Source organism: Myotis myotis, unplaced genomic scaffold (assembly GCF_014108235.1).
Source record: "Myotis myotis isolate mMyoMyo1 unplaced genomic scaffold, mMyoMyo1.p scaffold_m19_p_2, whole genome shotgun sequence".
Lineage (NCBI taxonomy): Eukaryota > Metazoa > Chordata > Mammalia > Chiroptera > Vespertilionidae > Myotis > Myotis myotis.
The window spans coordinates 71,573,908-71,595,643 of NW_023416324.1; the positions used below are offsets into that span (position 1 = coordinate 71,573,908).

General features: G+C 39.3%; 1 protein-coding gene across 2 annotated transcripts; it reads right to left on the minus strand.

Moving 5' to 3' along the window:
- Nucleotides 1-775: 775 nt before the first annotated feature.
- DNTTIP2 (deoxynucleotidyltransferase terminal interacting protein 2) lies at nucleotides 776-20,344 on the minus strand. 2 transcript variants are annotated; one of them, XM_036349066.1, is made up of 7 exons: nucleotides 20,191-20,344; nucleotides 17,673-19,285; nucleotides 16,088-16,226; nucleotides 11,426-11,521; nucleotides 9,411-9,575; nucleotides 7,576-7,685; nucleotides 776-1,775 (listed from the first exon to the last, which is right to left on the minus strand). In XM_036349066.1, exons 1-7 carry the CDS (start codon nucleotides 20,260-20,262, stop codon nucleotides 1,682-1,684), a joined length of 2,289 nt encoding a protein of 762 aa, XP_036204959.1. In that variant the 5' UTR covers nucleotides 20,263-20,344; the 3' UTR covers nucleotides 776-1,681. The 2 variants fall into 2 exon arrangements, with proteins under 2 accessions (XP_036204959.1, XP_036204960.1); XM_036349067.1 differs by lacking the exon at nucleotides 20,191-20,344 and adding an exon at nucleotides 19,988-20,102.
- Nucleotides 20,345-21,736: the final 1,392 nt, after the last annotated feature.

Consider the following 21,736-nt stretch of genomic DNA (forward strand, 5'->3'; position numbering starts at 1 on the left):
CCCCATCAAATCAAGAGATACAATGAAAACAACGGTTATTTTGAGTCACTGATTTTTGGGGTAATTTGTAATGCGGTGATAATCAGAACGAACATGCACTATGAACCACCCGCCACCTGAGGCTAAAATAGTTTTTGTCTTATAGTTAGTGTTTAGTGAGTATTTATTAATAACCTTTTCCATTTCAGAAACTCCCCATACCTAATTTATTTCACGTTTCATTTTAAGATATTTCATTTCTTTGATAAAACACTGATCTGCTTATGACATTTAATTACAGGTCATGCTATTGACCCTGCTTCTTGGAAACTATTAGTACGTGGAAGCATTCCTTCTTTACTTTTAAAATAGGAAACATTTCTTTACTTTTAAATTGTGTAACGAGGAGATGAATTTTACATTTTAATTAGATGCTTAAGGAATTGATTACCTAGAAAGTCTTTTTTTTGTTTTAACCCTAACTGAAAATGGTACTGGTAGTTATTCTGAATAGTTGCCATTGCTTGAGACTGACTTGAAATAGTATTAAAATGTCTTTTTCATATGAGCATGTTTTCTTCTAACTTGCTATTTCTAAGAGTAGGATCCCATGAATTTATTCCAAAACTTTACTCAAGGTTCTATTGAAATTTTCTTTACAGCCTCCCTGCCCCCCACCCCTTTCCATTTTCTTAAAACTCTGCTGTTTATGGTCTCAATAGCCAAGTATTGCCTCTCCTCTCACATTATTATGGGAAGGACTCAAGGACGTTTTCTCAGGCCTTAATAATAGGAATAATGTTTCTTTAAAGTAGTTGTTTTTATCTTATGGCAGAACACTGACACAGAACTGATTTTTGTGTTAGATGCTAGAAAGTTCATGGCTCATATTTATTATCTCTGTCACCCTGGCTTCATCTAATTTATTCCATCCTCAATTTCCTTTCTGTAATTTCCTCACTTAAAAAACTAGCTGTGTTGTATGCATTTTTTAAATAAGCTATCTTAAAAACATTTTGAAACAAGACAGGCTATTTTAGAAATCATTCAAGATCTTAAGGTATTTTGAAAGTCCTTCTTTCATCAGCTTTAACCCAATCTTTCTAGGTAGTCTTCCTTATTTTTTAAGTCCTTTTGTATCCTTCCTTTGGTTTCAACTATGACTTTTATACTGGCTACAAGTAGATCTGTGTATCTCAGTCCAGATATCTGTATTTTTTGGACCTAAATTTACAGCCAACAAAAGAGCATTTCCTGTCTACTATCTCTCTCCTACATATACCCCACCCCCACATCTTTAATTAATATTGTTAATTACAATATTGTTACATATATCCTTGATCACATTAAAGTTTTTTGAATGTTAACAAACTTTCTACTTTCTAAATATCTTTTAATTCAATTTTCTTTAATAACCAAGCATTGAAAACTTTACAAAATGTCCATTAAATTTGTTAAGGTTCTTTTCCTTTTTCCCCTCTATGGGTCTAAGCATGGGTGGGACTTTTGTAGATGCATCTACTTTTACTCCAAGGGGCACATGATCGAATCTCACTCAAATCAACTTTTCCAAACAGGAAAACCCCTATAAATAAATAGGGCCAGTCTATGTTAATTTTTTGTGATGGTGTTAGTTTTGAAAGACATCTTTAGTAAATAAATAAAAGGGCGAGGTAAAATACTGTGGCTTGCTTGGTGAATCTTAATTGCGAAATTTCTTCTTCTTTCGGAACTTCTTTCCTGCTGCATTTGCTGTTTTTTCAGCCATGATCTCTGAGTACTTCCTTCGGTTATATCTAAAAATAAAAACCAAACTTTTAAGTTCTAAAGTATGACAAATCAAACTTTAGAAGTCAATGTAACATTTTTGGGAGGTAGAGCCTGCTTTTAAATCTCAAATATTTTGTGTGTGCATTTTTACCATCTATTCATCACATTTGTACTAAGTTCCACCATGTGTAAGGAGCCATACTAGGAGTTGGGGACAGAGGAGGGAACCAGAGGTCAAAGTCCCTGCCCTCATGGAGCTTATAAGCTAGTGAGAAAAAATGACAACTATAGAGGAAAGTTTTTGAAAACTTTCAGTCACTAGAAACTCGTGCACTACATCCAGCTAATATCAAATGCTTTAAATATTTTTGTGGGATAAAAATATAAATAAAATAGAAGGACTAAGTAAAACAAAAAATTTGCACTTACCTATAAACTCACAAATATACTTCTTAGAACCTTAAGAAATATACCAAAGACCAATGGTTTTCAAAATATGGTCTGGGAATGAGACCCTTCTAGGAGTCCATTAGGTAAACACTATTTTACAAGTATACTAAGACATCGTTGCCTATCGCATGAGTGTACAGGGAAGTTTTCCTGAGGCTACACAATGTGTTGTATCACAACAGACTGACACAGAAGCAGATATGAGGCTCCAACTGTCTTTAAGCCAGACATAAAAGAGATCTAAATTTCATTATTTTTGTTTTGTTCATGAAAATATGTTAATGTGTAATGGGTTTATTACTTTAAAATGAATTGATAAATATTCTTAAAGTTTCTAAATTCTAATTTCCATTATGGTAAATATTGATAAATGTAACCCACAGAACACAAGTTCTCTGGGTCTTCAATAATTCTTCAGAGTGTAAAGGCATCCTCAGACCAGAGAATTGCTACTATAGACTGTATTTCCCCATTGGGCTTTGGAAACACAGAAGCACAATTTATTGCAGAAAAATAATGCTGTGGTAGCTAGAAGTTGTCAGCCCACAGTTAATTATGAAAAGTTAAATTCTCTAAATATACAAAATTCCTTTGTTCTAAAGCACATTCACTGTGTAAATAAATCTGTTATCACATTACTAAACCCAAGGATTAGCTAAAATTCTCTCTAAAACAGAAGCTATTTAAAGCCTTTACAACTTTACAGCCCATCCTATCCCCAAAACACAACTTATACAGACTTTCTAACAAATCTAAGGTTAGATTAAAAATAAAACAAAGCCAGCCCTGGCCAGGTAGCTTAGTTGATTAAAGCATCATTACAACAAGTCAAGGTTGTGGGTTCGATCCCTGGTCAGGGCACATACAGGAATCAACTATTGAATGAATAGATACATGGAACAACAAATTGATGTTTCGCTCTCTCTCTCTCCCTACCTTCCTCTCTCTCTCTCTCTCTCTCAAATCAATAAAAATAATTTGAAAAAAATGAATTAAAACAAAAAACCACATAACAAAGAAAAGCACATTTTTTTTCTGTCCCAGAACATTCCTACTAATGAACATCTGATGCATTAAATATATTCTGTGAAGTTCTCTTTCCCAAAGTGGTCAGAGACAACCTCTTGAGCCAGGGTAGAGGGGATTAAAACTTCCCTCATTCAAAGTGATGAATAGCAAGAACCTAAAACCTAGATTACTTTACCCAGCAAAGCTATCATTCAGAATTGAAGGTCAGATAAAGAGCTTCACTGATAAGAAAAAGCTAAAGGAGTTCATCAGCACCAAACCAGTATTATATGAAATGCTGAAAAGTATCCTTTAAGAAGAAGAAGAAGAAAAAGGTAAAGATACCAATTATGAACAACAAATACATATCTATCAACAAGTGAATCTAAAAATCAAGTGAATAAATAATCTGATGAACAGAATAAACTGGTGAATATAATAGAATCAGGGGCATAGAAAGGGAGTGGACTGACTATTTCCAGGGGGAAAAGGGGTGTGGGGGGTGCGGGAAGAGACTGGACAAAAATCATACATCTATGGATGAGGACAGTGGTGGTGGGGGGGTAAGGGCATAGGGTAGGGTGGGAACCGGGTGGAGGGGAGCTGTGGGGGGAAAAAAGAGGAACAACTGTAATAATCTAAACAATAAAGAATTAAAAAAAAAAAAAAAAACTTCCGTCAGTGTTCCACACATTGTGCCATGTAAGTTTCAGTGATAAAACAGACAATATTCATTTCAAGTAATGTATTTTATCTTAATGTATATAGAAAAATATAATTAGTAAACTCATTTACAGTAGCAATATAAAGTCTCCTTCCTTTTAAAATAAAGTAAGCAGTACACAGATAATTGTGTAACATTGTGAAAATGGTATTCAATGACTGAGGTATGGTAAACAATGAGCTGATATGACAACCTCTAACTTGCAATTTTATACTTCACAAGTGGCCTGGTGCATGAAATTTGTGCACGGGGGGGGGGGGGGGTGTCCTTCAGCCCGGCCTGCACCCTCTCCAATCTGGGACCCCCCGGGAGACATGCCTCTTGCAATCCGGGACCACTGGCTCCTAACTGCTCACCTGCCTGCCTGATCACCCCTAACCACTCTGCCTGTTGGCCTTCTCGTCCCCAACTGCCCTACCCTGCTCGCCGGCCTGCTCACCCCAAACTGCCCCCCCACTGGCCTGATTGCCTCCACCCCGCCAACCTGCTCACCCCCAATTGGCCCCCCCTGCTGCCCTGCTTGCCCCCAACTGCCCCCCGCCCCCCGCCCCCCCGGCCGGCCTAATCACTCCCAACTGCTCTGATCGCCCCTAACTGCCTCTGCCTCTGCTTCGGCCCCGCCACCATGGCTTTGTCCAGAAGGTCTCTCAGTCTAATTAGTATAGTACCCTTTTACATGCTTCATTCTACTACATTTCTAGGTTACTGCCCCAACTTATTTATTCCAAGACTAGAGGCCTGGTGCACAAAATTCATGCACTGGGGGTGGGGGTGGGGTCCTCAGCCTGGACTGCACCCTCTCGTAGTCTGGGAGCCCTCAGGGGATGTTCCTAAGCCATCAGTCGGACATCCTTAGTGCTGCTGCAGAGGCGGGAGAGGCTCCAACCACCGCTGCTGTGCTAGCCAGCCATGAGCCTGGCTTCTGGCTGAGCAGCACTCCCCCTGTGGGAGCACAATGACCACCAGGGGACAGCTCCTGCACTGAGCATCTGCCCCCTGATGATCAGTGCGTGTCATAGCGACCGGTCGTTCTGCTGTTTGGTCTATTTGCATATTAGCCTTTTATTATGATAAAGTGTTATTATGGGCAAGGCCTCTAATTCAATTTTTTTTAGGTAAAGGGAGGGGCAGAATTTTCACTTGAGCCTGAAGCTAAAATTGCCCTTAGCTCAAAAATCTACATACCACTGAGACACATTTTGGTGAGGCTCATTCTGAACCCCCACACTGTTCTATTATGTGTATAAGTATTGGGAACCATCTTATCTCTTTAGTGAAAGAAACCTTTTGTTATGTTACAATGACTAACTTTATCTCATGAGTTGTGTTTTGGCTTCAAGCCGGTATCCAGTATTCATGCAGCAACTTCAGCTCTTCTGTTCAATATTTACCTGGCATATCTTTTATTTTATTTTCTCTAAATCTTTCTAGATTTTTATGTATTAGATAGGAATAGCCCATGGACACAGACAATAGTCTGGCAAAGGCCTGGAAGGGGCGGGTGCAGGGTGGAGATCAATGGGGAGAAGAAAAAAAAACTAAAAGGGACATCTGCAATACTTCCAACAATAAAGATACATTTTAAATAAAGGAAAATATCTTAGCTGAAGAGTTTTATGTAAAATAATATAAGTAATTACTCTACTCTGTACTTTATATTCTCAACTCCTCTCAATGAGATATTGACCCTATGTTCATTGACTGCAGGATTACCGCCAGACCGACCCAGCACTGACTGCTACAGGGGCTGCGATCAGACCCTGCCTTTCTCTCCCAGCCTCTGTCTGGGCCTGAACACAGCCCACTCAGCAGTCAGTGCTGGGTCGCTGAGGAGCCAGCAGCGCGGCAGTCAGTGCTGGGTCTCCATGGTGACTCAGCAATGACTGCAGGAGTGACTTCCACCACGCTGACCCAGCACTGACTGCTACAGGGGCTGCGATCAGACCCTGCCTTTCTCTCCCAGCCTCTGTCTGGGCCTGATCGCAGCCCCCTCGGCAGTCAGTTGCTGAGTAGCCTCAGCTGAAGTGCCCGCAGCGCAGCAGTCAGTGCTGAGTTGCCATGGCGACCCAGCATGCCTGACTTCCGGTGTTTGGTCGAGTCTTCAGTCGATTGGATATTACGGACCCTGGCTATTTATATATATATTATTCTTTAGTGTTCTAATACCTAGGTGTTACCCATATGTTGTGGATAAAATTGAACTGTATTTTGTAATCTTGATGATGGCAATCTCAGAAATCACAGCAATGTTGATAGTGCTTATTTCCAAATTTTTACCATTACCCAGACTCATTAAATAGCTTCCATAACATTTTCCATACCCACAATCTATATTATTTTTAGAACCCTTGATAAATATTTTCACTTTTGCTATTAAACCAATCTGGGACTTTAGCAGATATGCTTTTAAATCTCCTATAATATATACATAGCTGCTTCAAGGAGCTTTAAACATATTCAAATTGTTCCCATCTTTAAAAAAATCCTCTTGCCCTAACCGATTTGGCTCAGTGGATAGAGCATCAGCCTGCGGACTCAAGGGTCCCAGGTTCGATTCCGGTCAAGGGCATGTACCTTGGCTGCGGGCACATCCCCAGTAGGGGGCGTGCAGGAGTCAGCTGATTAATGTTTCTCACTCATCGATGTTTCTAACTCTCTATCCCTCTCCCTTCCTCTCTGTAAAAAAATCAATAAAATATATATTTTTTAAAAAAATCCGCTTAAGTCCATATCTACTAGCCCTGCCTCTCTCTTCCTCTTAACAACAGAACTTCAAAGAGTTGTGTTCATTTCTTCATTTTCTTTTTTTAAATTGTTGAATGTCTTAAATGTCTTTCTTTTTATTAAAGAAAAATATATTTTCTTATTTATTTCAGAGAGGAAGGGAGAGGGAGAGAGAGATAGAAACATCGATGAGAAAGAATCATTGATCGGCTGCCTCCTGCACGCTACTTACTGGGGATCAAGCCTAAAACCCGGGCATGTGCCCTGACCCGAAATCGAACAGTGACCTCTTGTTCAACACTCAACCATTAAGCCACAACGACTATGCCATTTCTTCACTTTCAACTCACTCTCCAGTTTTCTTCCCTATCACTCCCCTAAAGCCCCTGCCAGTTACTGTAACTAAATCCAAAGGAAGTTTTTAGTTCTTATTCAGCAGCATTTCTGTTAATCACTTCCTCTGGCTTATACTTGCTTAAAACATTCTCTTTCCTTGACTTCTATGTCATTGTGTCCTCCTGGTTTTCTTAATGCCCCCTTGGCTATTCTTTCCTAGTCTTCTTAGCAGGCTCATTCATCTCTAGTCAGTCAAATATTTTTATCTTCTCCCTAAGCAGTTCTAAACTGGGAATGCTTATGCCTTGCAGGGGACACTTGGAAATGTCTGACGACATTTTTATTGTTATGAATGGGGTATTGCTACGGGCATATAGTGGGAAGAGGCCAAGGAGGCTGATAAACATCCTACAATGCACATGAAAGTCCCTCCTAATAAAGAATTATCCCATCCAAAATGTAAGTAGTGCTACTGTTGAGAAGGCATGCTAAAATAAAGCATTTAAAAATATCTGAAATTTTAAGTGTATGCATATTGTAAAGGAAAGTATACATGTTATAAAGCGAAACATAAATTCCTTTACCTTCTAAACTCAGAATCAGCCAGCAATTCTTCCACAATAGTTTTCTTCCTTTGTTTCTTGGGAATTCGTGAATGGTAGAAGTCAGCTGGATTGTCAACAATGGTTCCAATCTATGAGCAATTGATAAAATAAGTCATGTGACACCTGAATGCAATGTTGCTTTCTTATTTCAGAGTAGCTCTTACAAAATGTATTTATAGAAATGAAAAACATAAGCATACATTACACCAACATTAAAGTTAATTTTTAAGAGCAAAAATAAATCACCTATTTAATCTCCATTAGGTCCTAATGACATTTCTTCATTAGTTTATAATAAACCCAAAATTCCTTATATAATTTAGACAGTACAGTAAATTCTTGATGAACAGCGTAATTAGAGAAAAAAAGTGGGACAGGTAATACAAACTTTTGTTTTAGCTTCCCAAATTAATGAAATCAACACAGAAATTCTACTTCCCACCTATTTGATCTCCTAGATCAGCGGTTCTCAACCTGTGGGTCGCGACCCCTTTGGGGGTCAAACGACCCTTTCACACGGGTCGCCTAAGACCATCGGAAAACACATATATAATTACATATTGTTTTTGTGATTAATCACTATGCTTTAATTATGTTCAATTTGTAACAATGAAATTGGGGGTCACCACAACATGAGGAACTGTATTAAAGGGTCGCGGCATTAGGAAGGTTGAGAACCACTGTCCTAGATTATCATAAATGCTGCCAGCTTAGAACCTTCTTATTGACCATTCTGCATTAGTTCATAGATTCAAACAAGTAAATTTACCGAGTGTCTACTATGTGCCAGGCACTGTCTTAGGTATAGGGAAACAAAGATAAAGATCATATGGTCCCTGGCAGCAAGTAGCCCAGTCTTAGAAGGAAGATTCATGGACAGGTAACTACAAAATTAAAGCATAACACAGTATTATGCTGAACAAAAGATTACAATGCTCTAAAAACTGAGTGACCAATTGTGTCTGAGAGAGATAAAGGTTTCACAAAGGATGACATTTTAGCTTGGATTTATATGGGTAAAATTTCACCAGCAAACATGGCAAAGTCAAGCACAGGCAAAGTCAAATGCCAAAACCGTCTGCATATTCCAAGAAGACTGAGTAGTTGTGTGTGTTTGCGCATAAGAGGGCTATGTGACAAAGTGAGGACTGGTGAACTGGTTTGGGTGCAGATTGTGAAGGGCCCTATCAAGGTCACAAAGAATCACTGAAGGTATCATTAAGTGATATCTGTGCTATCACTGAACAGATTGCCCCTTTTTTAGAATAACTGGCTACAATATGGAGGATGTACTAGAAGGGAGGGCAGACTATTCTAATAATCCAGATGAGTGACATGAAAGGTAGTCAAGAACAAAATGAATTTGAGAGCTCCAGAGGATGACTCCATTGGACTTTCATCTGAAAATACTTTGAAAACCAATTTTTAACTTATCTTCTATTTGCCTGGGAATATCCCTCTACCTTGAAAAGAAGAGTTGGTACAAATGATTCCCTCCTTCCCCCTCCATTCTGTAAGAATTCTTGCTCATAGGCTAGTAGTATTCATGGATGGAACACCCACCTTTAGGTTCCACAACTTTTAGAGAGCTGATGTAGGAACCTAGTTACCATCTGCAACACTGTTTCTCTCTATGGAAAGCCATTACAAGCTGGTGGCTATCTGAATTGGGTTCTGACCATTATTATATGGCCTGAGCAGATGTGCATTGCAAATATTCATCTATCTTAAGAGTGAACAGAAAGGTCACACTTTAATGCTTTCAAAGCTAAAATCCACAGAATGTCACCACCGTTATTTTGTTTGCTTCATACCTGGAAGTACTTAGGGAAGCCATCCCTATCGTTTTTCTTATAAAACCTTTTTGGGTCCATGCCAGCTCTCATCTTCAGTGCTTTGAGATCATTTTTTAGTTCATCTGTTAATTCTGGAGCTTTCATACCAAACCAGCCATCGCCTGCTGTTTTTTGTCGCTCTTTCTGAAATTCAGATTTCAAAAATAACACTCTAACTTTAATAAAGTGTATAAACTATACCTTATTTCCCCCCAAATTGTACATACAGAAAATTTCATTAATTAAAACAAATAAGGTGTTACTTTACAGAACGTATTAGTCTCCAGATTTATCCTGCAAAAAAGGAATGAAACCACAAAAAGTAATCTCTCTGGTAAATTAGGTAAAGCATTACCGATGTCAAAAATGAGGGCTCCTTTAAATTTAATTTTGCTGACTTACTGGGAGAAAAACCCACAGCTTTAATTTCTATTGTCTAAAATAGTCTACATAAGAGATAATGTATAAAAACATTTTTGCTTCTAAAGTTAATATGTAAACATTAACACTTTTATTCAGCCACTCAGGTATCTCAAAGTCAGTCACTCCAACAGTCCAGAAATTTGTATTACTTCTTAAAAAATAAAAATAACCTGGCCAGCGTGACTCAGTGGTTGAGAGTTGAACTATGCCCCCCTGATCGCCAGGAGGTCACAGTTCCAATTCCCGGTCAAGGCACATGCCAGGGTTTCGGGCTTGATTCCCAGTAGGGGGCATGCAGGAGGTAGCCTATCAATGATTCTCTCTCATCATTGATGTTTCTATCTCTCTCTCTCCCTTCCTCTCTGAAATCAATAAAAATATATTAAAAAAATAAAAATAACAAATTAGCCCCAGCCAGTGTGGCTAAGTTGGTTAAGCATCTTATCCCATGCACCAAAAAGTTGCCAATTAAATTCCTGGTCAGGGCACATACCCAGGTTTTAGGTCCAGTCCTGGTCAGGGTGCATATGTGAGGCAAGTGATTGATATATATCTCTCTCTAAAATCAATTTAAAAAAACATATTTAAAAAATTATTCTTTTAAAAACTCCTAGCAAGTGATTTGCTTTTTTGTTCCATTCATACAACCAATATTATCTAGTATCTACCATGTGCCTAGGTGTTTCACATTAGTGACATTATTGGAGCACCTTCCTTAAATTTCCTCCAAACTCTCTTGATAAGTTTTTTATGCTTATCAGTTGAAATGTCAGATAGAAGCAATGCCCTGCTCCGTATTTTACTAAAGAAACCAGTTCATTTGGTAGACTAAATAAACTAGATTTTTAGCTGGCTACATTAAGTTCCCTACAATAGCCTGCAACAGACAAATAGTTCTTGGCTTTTAGTGAATGGTACCCATAAGCCAAGAGGAATAGATAGTGATCTTACATGGTAATTGTCACTGTTTTTAAGGAAAAAAGTTATATCTATGTGCACCACTTAGTGCACTTTCACTTTGTGAAAATCCATATAAAATATGTTTATGGAACCACATTTTATAAGCCCTTAGGTATCTGTAACAATTTTCTTCCAAAAAAAAAAAAATTTTAGTTGCATAACCATCCTATCTAATATAAAGGGAATATGCTAATTGACTGCCCTGCCCTCAAAGATGGCAGCACCCAGTCCCCTCAGCCCCACTGGGGCAGCAGGCGCGCAGCAAGGTTAGGCCCGCCCCCAGGAGGGCCGGGCTGCTCCGCATGCCTGCCTCCAAAGACCCCAGTCCCCTGAGCCCCCCAGACGCCCATGGCCAGCCGGCCAGCCGGCCAGCCGCCCAGGCCTCAGGTAACCAGGGCCGACCGATGCTTGGGGTGTGATGGGGCATTGCCTTCCCCTGATCGCCAGGTCGCCTCCCACCCTTGAGGGTTCCTGGACTGTGAGAGGGGTCAGGCCGGGCGGGCTGAGGGACCCCCCACCTCCAGTGCATGAATTTTCATGCACCGGGCCTTTAGTGTCATACATGAGCTGAATATATCTAAACATTCTAAATAATGAGCCACTGTACTTACTCTGCGTTGTTTTTGAAGCTGATGTTTTGATTCACGATAAGGTGGGACACAGTAGTTTTTTTCAAAATCAGGAGTAATGATGGCTTTCTGCATAATCTATAAAAATATTAAATTTGTTTTAAAACTTCAAAATGTCATATTGCTTTTTCATCATTTTTTGCCTTATTATGGAAACATCTCTCAAGACTGAAGACTAGATTCTCACAGCCAGTTGGCCTGGAGGTCAAATTCCCCCAGTGTTACCTACAATAATCAAGGCTTAACTAGAACAAGACTGTGCACAAAGACCACTAGGGGGTGCACCAAGAAAGCATAAAAAATGCGGCGACAAAGAAACAGGACACAAATGACAGAAATGGAGGAAAGCAAACTACTGGATATAGAGTTCAAAACCACACTTTTAAGGTCTTTCAAGAACTGTCTAGAAGCCGCCGATAAATTTAGTAAGACCCTCAAAAAGACTGGTGAGACCGCCGATAAATGTAGTGAGATCCTCAAGAAATCTAATGAGACCCTCGATGTTGTGATAAAGGACCAACAAGAAATTAAGAATACACTGACTGAAATAATGAATATTATACAGACTCCCAACAGCAGACCAGAGGAGCGCAAGAATCAAGTCAAAGATTTGAAATGCAAAGAAGCAAAAAATACCCAACTGGAAAAGCAAAATAAAAAAAGAATCCGAAAATACGAAGACAGTGTAAGGAGCCTCTGGGACAGCTTCAAGCGTACCAACATCAGAATTATAGGGGTGCCAGAAGATGAGAGAGAATAAGCTATTGAAAACCTATTTGAAGAAATAATGACAGAAAACCTCCCCTACCTGGTCAAAGAAATAGACTTACAAGTCGAGGAAGCACAGAGAACCCCAAACAAAAGGAATCCAAAGAGGACCACACCAAGACACATCATAATTAAAATGCCAAGAGCAAAAGACAAAGAGAGACTCTTAAGAGCAGCAAGAGAAAGAAACTCAGTTACCTACAAGGGAGTACCCATACAACTGTCAGCTGATTTCTCAACAGAAACTTTGCAGGCCAGAAGGGAATGGCAAGAAATATTCAAAGTGATGAATACCAAGAACCTACAACCAAGATTACTTTACCCAGCAAAGCTATCATTCAGAATTGAAAGTCAGATAAAGAGCTTCACAGATAAGGAAAAGCTAAAGGAGTTCATCACCACCAAACCAGTATTATAAGAAATGCTGAAAGGTATCCTTTAAGAAGAGGAAGAAGAAGAAAAAGGTAAAGATACAAATTATGAACAACAAACATGCATCTATCAACAAGTGAATCTAAGAACCAAGTGAATAAATAATCTGATGAACAGAATGAACTGGTGATTATAATAGAATCAGGGACATAGAAAGGGAATGGACTGACTATTCTTGGGGGGGAAAGGGGTGTGGGGGATGCGGGAAGAGACTGGACAAAAATCGTGCACCTATGGATGAGGACAGTGGGTGGGGAGTGAGGGTGGATGGTGGGGCGGGAACTGGGAGGAGGGGAGTTATGGGGGGAAAAAAGAGGAACAAATGTAATAATCTGAACAATGAAGATTTAATAAAAATAAAAAAAGACTGAAGACTACTCCAAATATATTCACCTTTTAAAAAAAAACTTTTTATTAATTTTAGAGAGAGAGGAAGGGGGGAGAGAGATACAAACATCGAAGGGAGAGAAATATCAACATCGATCAGCTGCCTCTTGCACACACCCCCACTGGGGATAGAGCCTGCAACATAACCATATGCCCTGACCAGGAAACTGAACTGGTGACCTCCTTGTGCATAGGTCGCTCAACCACTGAACCACACTGGCTGGGCTATATTAACCTTCTTTATGCACATACTACTGCAAAGTTGTACCTGTCTTTAAATTTGTAAAATATATTACAACTAGAGGCCCAATGCACGAAATTTGTGCAAAAGTAGGCCTTCCTTCCCCTGGCTGCCGGCACTGGCTTCCCTCTGGAACTCAGGACCCAGGCTTCCCTCAAACTGCTGGCAGGCACCTGGGATCCGGACTTCCCTTGCAGCCCCGGCTTCATCCAGAAGGTCATCTGGAAGGATGTCCAGGATTTTTTTAGGAAATCTATGAAATCGATCAGTTCAACTTTCTTTTACTAATCTGAATTTGCACACATTGGATTTACATTGTGTCTACTTGTACTTACTGGTGTGCAACCAGCCACCTGTACCAAACAACTGGAAAATAAGACAATGGGAACAATGCCACAATGGCTCTTGAAATCCCTGAAGAAAACCTGACAGGTTTTTAGTAAGTTCTTCTGATGTTGGTAAAACAGCTTGTAATCTGAGGAGACAGGCTAGACTATTAAGTACATGATACAGATTTTGATTCAACAACATATACTTTTTATGTTATACTAATGAGATCATCCTATCTAGACAAATCTGCTTTTTGCAACTCAGTGTATCTCGGATCTTTAAATGTCAATTTATACACAGATCAACAATTTTCTTAATAGCTGATATACACCACAGGTTTCCTTCTGACATTTAGTTTTAACAGTTTATATTAAACATTTTTCCATTAATCATTATAAACACCACCTCTGCACACTTGTGATTACTTTTGTAAAACAAATTCCAAAATGTGTTATTTAAAAATTTTATAGGTCATGCTAAATTGCTTGCATTCAAATAATATAAACTCCTACCAACAGTTATCAGGGCCCTTATCTTTATTTTGTCACCAACACTGAGTATTATCTTCTTGTATGTTGTCAGTGGTGTCTCTTGGCTATTTTCATTTGCTGTTGATCATCTTTACACATCAAGTCCTCTTCTGTGGGAATGCCTGTAGTTTTTTGTTTTTGTTTTGTTTGTGGGGTTTTTTTTCATTTTAAATTAGGATTGTGTTATTAATTTGTAGAAATGTACTTTGTATCTTAGTGATATGAATGTAGTCCTTTACTTGTCTTTAAGGTGTTTTTAACTGCTTAAGTTTTAAAATTTTATGTAGTCAGTCAAATCTGTTCATCTTTCCTAAATTACTTCTGCATTTTTTGTCTTTTTGCCTAGGATGATTAAATATTATAATAAATACCATTTATGTGACTAAAAGAAGCCTTAGGGTAATTAGTAATTTCCCCCAGTGCAAGAACTAAAAAAGACTACTCCTTTGTCCTCAAATTAGTTCATAGGAAATACGCATATATTAATTTGGTCAATAACATTTAACATTATCAATTATCAATTCAGACATACCCAATTCAGGTTTAGGCTTAGAAGTTTCTGGGTAGCACAGTAGCAGTCTAGACATTCCTATCACTCAGAAAAGAAAGCAAGCCATTTAACAAATTATTAAGAAGTTGTTGTGTGTCAAGTACCATACTAGGGTTTAAGACAGTGGTTCTCCATTGGGAGCAATTGGCGATGTCTGACGACATTTTTGGTGTTTGTGAATGTGTGTATATGGTGTGGGGTGTGGATGCTATTCGCATCTAGTGGATAGAGGCCAAGTCTGCTGCTAAACATCCTATAATGCGCAGACACTCTCCCACAGCAAAGAATTATCCATTCCAAAATGCAAATATTGCTGAGGTTGAGAAACCCTGTTTTAGGAATATAAATATAAAAGACAATAAAATAACAATCATATAACGATTAAAATAATAAAATAATGATTAATAATGGATCCGATCGATACTGGATGTTGCAGAAGCACAAAGGAGGTTAGGGGAAGCACTAGGATCAAACAATGTTTCTCAAAGACAGTGATCTATCTCTGTATTAGCCTGGGAAAGATCAAGGTATGTTAGATAACTAGCAGTCTTCAATGGCAAGAATGCAGCAAGTGAATAGAGTTGGAGGAATAAAGGCACATTAAAAGCTCTGAGGAACCACTGAAAGACTTCAACAGAGTATAATGCTCAGATTTATGTTTTTAGGAAATCTAGCAAGAGTATGGAGAATAGCTTGAAGAACAATGAGTAAGAAGGCTATTGCGGTAGTCTAAAGGCCTGCATGAGCCAGTGACAGTGGGGTGAAAGGAGGAAACAGAGTAGAAAGTATGTAAGAAGCCTTGTAGCCTAGGCTTTTTGATTGCAAAATGGAAAGATTTTGGCATCATTAACCATGATAGAAAAGAAAGAGCTGGTTCAGGCAGAGAATAGAGAAGTAGGGCAATTAGTGAGGTCAAGTGCCTGAGCACATATAAAGAACAGACTACAGGCACCTGGATTTAAAGTCTTGAAGAAAGACCTGAAGATGCACAAGGCTAGAAAATACAAATGTGAAGCTATGCAAGGGGACAGCTAAAGCTGAGGATTTGGATGAGATTACCTACCCTATAATTTTCTTCTGAAATTAAATGTACAATTTTAAGTCTTTTCCTAGTGAGGGAGGCAGGCACTCACAGCCTTCAGATTCTCATCACAGTCCAGAACAGTTAAGAACTAAAAGTATAGCAAGAAAAGAGAAGAAAATACAACTCCCCCTGGGATCATAACTGGTGGGTGCAAGAGAGTCATCCTTTGCAGCTAGGACTTCATAAAAAAGAGTGACGATTATTCTGGAAAGAAGGAAAAAAGGAGCACAGCAGGCTTGATATGATTTCACTGTAGGAAAATTGGTCTCTTATCAAGGACTAATCATTTCTAGAAGTAATTGGCTAGTTCTATGTAACTTACCTCATTTTTCTTTTTCTCCTTGATCTGTGTTAGGGTTTTCTTGTTTGATGGTAGTTTGTCTGCATTAAAATTTATATACAAACCACCCAATTGCTTGATACTCAGACCAGGGTCTATGGTGCTGCTTGTCAACTTCAGACTGAAAGAGAAATGATCACTTAAAGATCAAGTAATTAAATCAAAATGGAAACAATTGAGACTATTTCAAAATTTCTTTTTTCCCCTTCTCTCCCCCTTTACTGTCAACGACCAAAACAAATCCTTATCTTTGGAATGAAGTTTTGAAAAACTGAACAAATACATAATCTAGTAAAAGACATTAAGGAAAAAATTCGGGGATGAATAATGAATTAAACTAAAGTTTTTCTGGTAGCACATGCAAATTTATTCCTCAGATTTTCTTTAAGAGGGTTAAGGCCATATAATATAACGATTGATTTCTTAACAGGATTTTTATAAAGAAAAGAATTACAGAAAAGAAGATGAGTTGCCTCTGGCAATTTGGCTCAACTTCATATATAGGTAGTGAATCAATAAACGTACAAACTTTCATCTCTAAAACCAATGAGATAATACAGGAAGACAGTAACTCTGATAAAAATTAAAAATAAAACCAATGAGAAAGACAGGTTATTCTACTCTGAATTTCCAAGTTATCCAAACTTAGAATATTCTGGGTAATCAAAGGCATTTGGTAGTGCCACTAAACCAAAGAAATTTTAAACAGATGAGCATCCATATTTCCCACAGGAACTTTTAAAAAACTGTCTTTCCCCAGACCTAACAAATTAGACTCTTCTGCTGTTGGCCTGGGGGTCCTACTATATTAATGTAATGAGAATTTCTACCTTATATTACTGAAAGGTCCTTTTTATAAGCAAGTATATTTGGACTTACAGTCACTTTCTTTCCTAATTATTCATATAAACTGAGCAGCTAAAAGTTTTGATAATCAACCTTTAGTGGAAAGTGAAATCATTCTATTGCAGTGTCTCGAAATTCTCAACCCTGACTGTACATTGTAATTATACTACTACAGAGGACCATGGCTTTTAAAAAATAAAAATGCCTGAGCCTATCCTCAGACTGATTTCACTAGGCATCCATTAATATGTAATTCCTTATAAGGATGCCTGTATTTTGTGGATACATTGCTACCAGGGCCTGTACTTGGGAAAAACAAATTTAAAGCAAAGAAAAAGAAACTAAAGAAGTAGCCCTAAACATTAATGCCTTTCAGTGGTTGATAGATGGCTTTTATTTTTCAACTTCTCTACAATCAACATATAGTAAAAAATAAATTATTTTCTTCCCTTTTATATTGCTATTAACAATCATGCAGGAAAATACTAACAGATGATTTTTAATATATCACCAAAAGAAGCACTTTTAGCTATCATTGTTGGGAAAAATATGATTAACATAGGCATCCAGAGAGATGAAGGAAATGCTGGATAAAAGAGCTCTTCCATATAGAACTCGAGGCAATAATTTCCTCAATTCCCTGGCTTCTTAATATTTTAATGGTAAATTAACCACTTGAAATATGTATCAAAAACTTATTTTAAATAAAGGCAAGACTTACAGTTTAGACTTTGTGCTATTTAGTAAGTCGTCTTCATCACTAAACTCATCTTCATTTTCATCTTGGTCTGATGGCTCTTCACTTTTTTCATCCTCCTCCTCCTCCTCCTCTTTTTCTTCCTCAGTGGCAACCTCACTGAACTTGTCTTCCTCATCCAAGTAAAAATTTTTATCAGCACTTAATCCAGGAGTTGTGTCAATTACAAACAATGCATTGTCAGATAACTTATTTTCTGAATCTCCATGTAATAACCCCTTTTGAACACTATTTTCAACAAAACACATAGTGTCCTCTTCAATCTCACTGTTTTCAGACTGCTGGCTTTCATCACTGCTGAGAAGTAATAAAACAGAATCATCCTGAGATGTGTTGAGCTCAGACTTGTACAGTTTGGTATCACACTCAAAATCTACATCTCTTTCTTCATTCATGTCTTCACTATCAGCTATAATTGTGCACTCTTCTTCATCACTACCACCACCATCACTAGATGTGAAGTCACTTCTTTTTATGGTGCTCTTTCTCTCTTCAGTCCATCTGTCTATTTCCACAACTGCAAATGTTTGAGCTAATGATTTCATTATAGCCTCAGAGTTCAGATTTGAGGGCTTTGATGTAGTTTTGTTATTTTGGGGGGTTGAATGCCTCTCAGAAATTAACTGCTGAAGGCCACTGTCCTGAAGTTCAGGAAAACTCTTCAACTCAGAATTTTTCTCATTAATTTCTTTCTCCTTATCTATCATTCCTTCGGCTTCTTCATCTAAACTCTTACAATTCTGCTTTGTTATTTCTTTGAGAGGTGCAACATTAGCCTTTTTTTCCCTTTTTTTATTAAGACGTTGGCATTTTTGCACTGTTGGTTTTTTTCCAGACTTTCCATGGAAGGAATCATTATCAAAATCATTACAGATTTCATTAGAGATATTTGGCTTATTTATCTGAGAAAGAGATCTGGCTTGTAAACAAGAAGTTTGTCTAGTATCTGAATTCATAGATGAGTTTATCATTTGCTTTTCATTTCCTGGTATAATTTTAGTATCTTTCTTCTCTGTTTGTGCCTGTAATTTCCTCTGCATACTCCTCGTTGTTCTAGTTGCAATTCCAGAAAATGTAGAAATTTCTGAGCATGATGATTCAGCATCAGAAATAGCTTCTGAATGTAATTCTTGGCTTGGATCTGTTAGGGATTTAGCCTTACTTCTGGTTCTTGTAGAAGGCACAATTCTAGAAATACCTGAAACATGCGATTCTGCTTCAGAGACTTCTTCTTCAGTATGAGACTCACTTATTGAAGTTATTTTCAGCCTTTTCCTAACACTGGACACTGGGGTGCATGGAACTAAGATTTGCCTTCTCCTAGTTATTCTTAAAATGGAATCCTGGGGCTCAGATACAGAACAACAATTTGAATCTGCTTCAGAGGTCTCTCCATCAGTAGCTGGTTTGTTCATTTCTGATAATGAGGCTCTAGTTCTGCTCTTTCTTGTCCCAGTTTTAGGAGTTTTAGGGATTGGACTTTGTTTCCTATTGCCCTGTGATCCAGCAGTTCTTGAGTCATCAGATGGAGATTCCTTCCTGCCTTTTGGATTCGCTTGAATTCTTTCAGCAGAATTCTGTAAGCCAGAGAATGCACACTGTTGATTTAGGGAGGGCTAGGACATGGGCAAGGTGAGTGAGGCACTACCCTCAGGAGCAAATTTTAAGACAGCACTAAAAAAAACTCAGTAAACTAGATGAACACAAAACCCAACACCACCATCCATTATTTTAAAAACTTATATACTGTATCTGTCCCTGCATTTGCAGGGCCCTGCTTCATTCGCCTCACCCAAGTCCTTGACTCTGTCTTTAGAGAGCAAAGTAATAATGATAATAATAACTGAAAAGAAAATATTTCTACTTCTAAAAATGTCAAATATTCTAGGCGGACCTATATTCCGAAACATATGGGGGAGAGGGAATAAGGAGACTATTAACTCCGAGCAAAGATAGGTTTAGGAACACACACCAACAGAACTGGTCGCTGCCCTTACCTTTACCTACGTAAGAGAATTAACATTCGTTTTCCTTCCTCCCAGAATCAGAGGGAGCGACAACTAGCGCCACCGAGAGCCGCCAGGCGGCATCACTGCCGACCTCCCCACGCCAAAAGGAGGTGCTGTGGGGTCTCCGCCAGCCTCCCCATGAGAAAAGGCGCCCTTCACTCCACACCCGCTCAATTAGCTCACGCTTGGTGGCCAAAACAAATCCTTAGTACGGTGTTAACAGTAAAGTTAAAAGGTTTGGGCTGAACTACCCGAAACAAGTTAACTAACCTCTCGGTTCCACACTAAGGACCGCCGTAAAGACAGCAGAGGAAGTGACAGGCTCAGCGGCGGCCGGGACGCAGCCCCGCGCGGCAGGCAGGCTCGTCCCGACGCTCCAGCATCAGGGCCGCCGCCCCCCGCCCCCCGCCCCCTCCCCGGGCGCCACTCTGCGAAGCGGCGAGCAGAAAAGAGGGAGCCTCGCTATTCCCTACCTTCTGCCTGGAGCTTTCAGGCGACGTAGCTTGGATGTCGGCCCGAGGCCGCGCCGACCTGGTGACCACCATCTCACCGGCTGGCAACCACCTGGCCCGTCTCGGTTCCCGAGCCACGGAAGTGCGTCAGAGAAGGGCCTCGCTCGCGGTTTCCCGCGAGAATTCCTGATCTCGCGAGAACCTCTTCCCTACCTCCGCCCCCGCCCCCCGGCCGAGTTCCGGCGATTCCCTGGGATCGCGGAGGGCATGGGGTTTAGCGTTCACTCTGGGCACCATCCTTTTGCCCCACGTTGTGGGGCGGTGACACTCGCCGTGACGGAGGTCTGCGTTCCCGCTTCCCCTCCTCCATCCATTCTTTCACTGGTTCGGCAAATTCTAAAGGTTTTAATGTAGCCTCGGATGTGGCCGAAAGAGACGTTTGCATTACGTATACTTTTTTTTAAAATTTTGCTTACGTGGGTTTTTTTTTTTTTTTTTTTATTGTTTAAGGTATTACAAGTAGTAGTGTTAGGTCGGAGAGAGCCCAGGATCGGATACATGCAGACATGACAAGATAATGGACTTCCCCTGGAATTTCTCACAGATCAAGGTGCCAGACACAGATACCAGCTTCTTCCTGAATTCACATACCCCCACACAGATAAGAACTTCGTCCTGAATATTCCGCCCATTCCCTGCAGCAGAGAATTCCTCAGCTCATGTCCCCGCCCCTCACCCAACCGCAGTATAAAAAAAGCGCCCCCCTCCCTGTTGGCGTGAATCCAGTGCCCTGTCCTTGGGGTACGTGGGTCTCCCAGGACGCAGAATAAACCTTTTCCTTTCCTTTCTTTTCTGATTCACTGGACTCTATTTCTTGCGCCGCCTCCTGAGCCACCTAACCTAACAAGTAGTACATATGTCTCTTTACGTATACTTTCTTAAAAAAACAATCACTCTTGTATTATTTGTGAAGTTAAATATAAATAAAATAGCATTTAAAGAATTGGTTGGGGTAACGATGTTTATGTTACATTTCCCAGGAACTCAGACTAGTTAGGCAGGTATATGACGTAAAGGTGAGATGGTGACTAGGGATTGGGAATAAGCAGAAAAGAAGAAATGTTAAAGAAATTGTGAGGAGAGATAAAAAAAATTTCTTGCAGTGAAGGGAAGAGAAAGACAATCAATAGAAGCTTTTGGATTTATTTTAGGATGAAGGGTGGAGAGCTAGAATGTTTGAGGGGAATGGAAGGGATTGAAGAAGAAGATGGACATTGTTGGAAGTGAGAAAGGATGAGTGCCTCACTAAATGTATTCTTTTCTACTTCTTTTATAACAGAAAGGCTTCCCCCTCCCCCTTTACAAAACACAGATTTTTCAGTGGCACACTGCCACTCAGCTAAATAGCTCCTTTCATTGTTTCCCTTGCAGCCAGATGTGGCTAAATTTGGGGCAATTACATATAAATTGAATGTTGTGTAGTTCTTAAGGGACATCTTTTTTTTTAGATTATCTTTTTATTATGTATTTTTTTATTGATTAAGGTATTACAAATGTATCCTTATCT

Coding starts and splice junctions, on each gene's coding strand:
- DNTTIP2 (XM_036349066.1), bottom strand. CDS start 20,262: ATGGTGGTCACCAGGTCGGCGCGGCCTCGGGCCGACATCCAAGCTACG. Junction 16,227..17,672: donor AATAGCACAAAGTCTAAACT/GTAAGTCTTGCC, acceptor TTTCTCTTTCAG/TCTGAAGTTGACAAGCAGCA. Junction 1,776..7,575: donor GCTGATTCTGAGTTTAGAAG/GTAAAGGAATTT, acceptor TTTTATTTTTAG/ATATAACCGAAGGAAGTACT.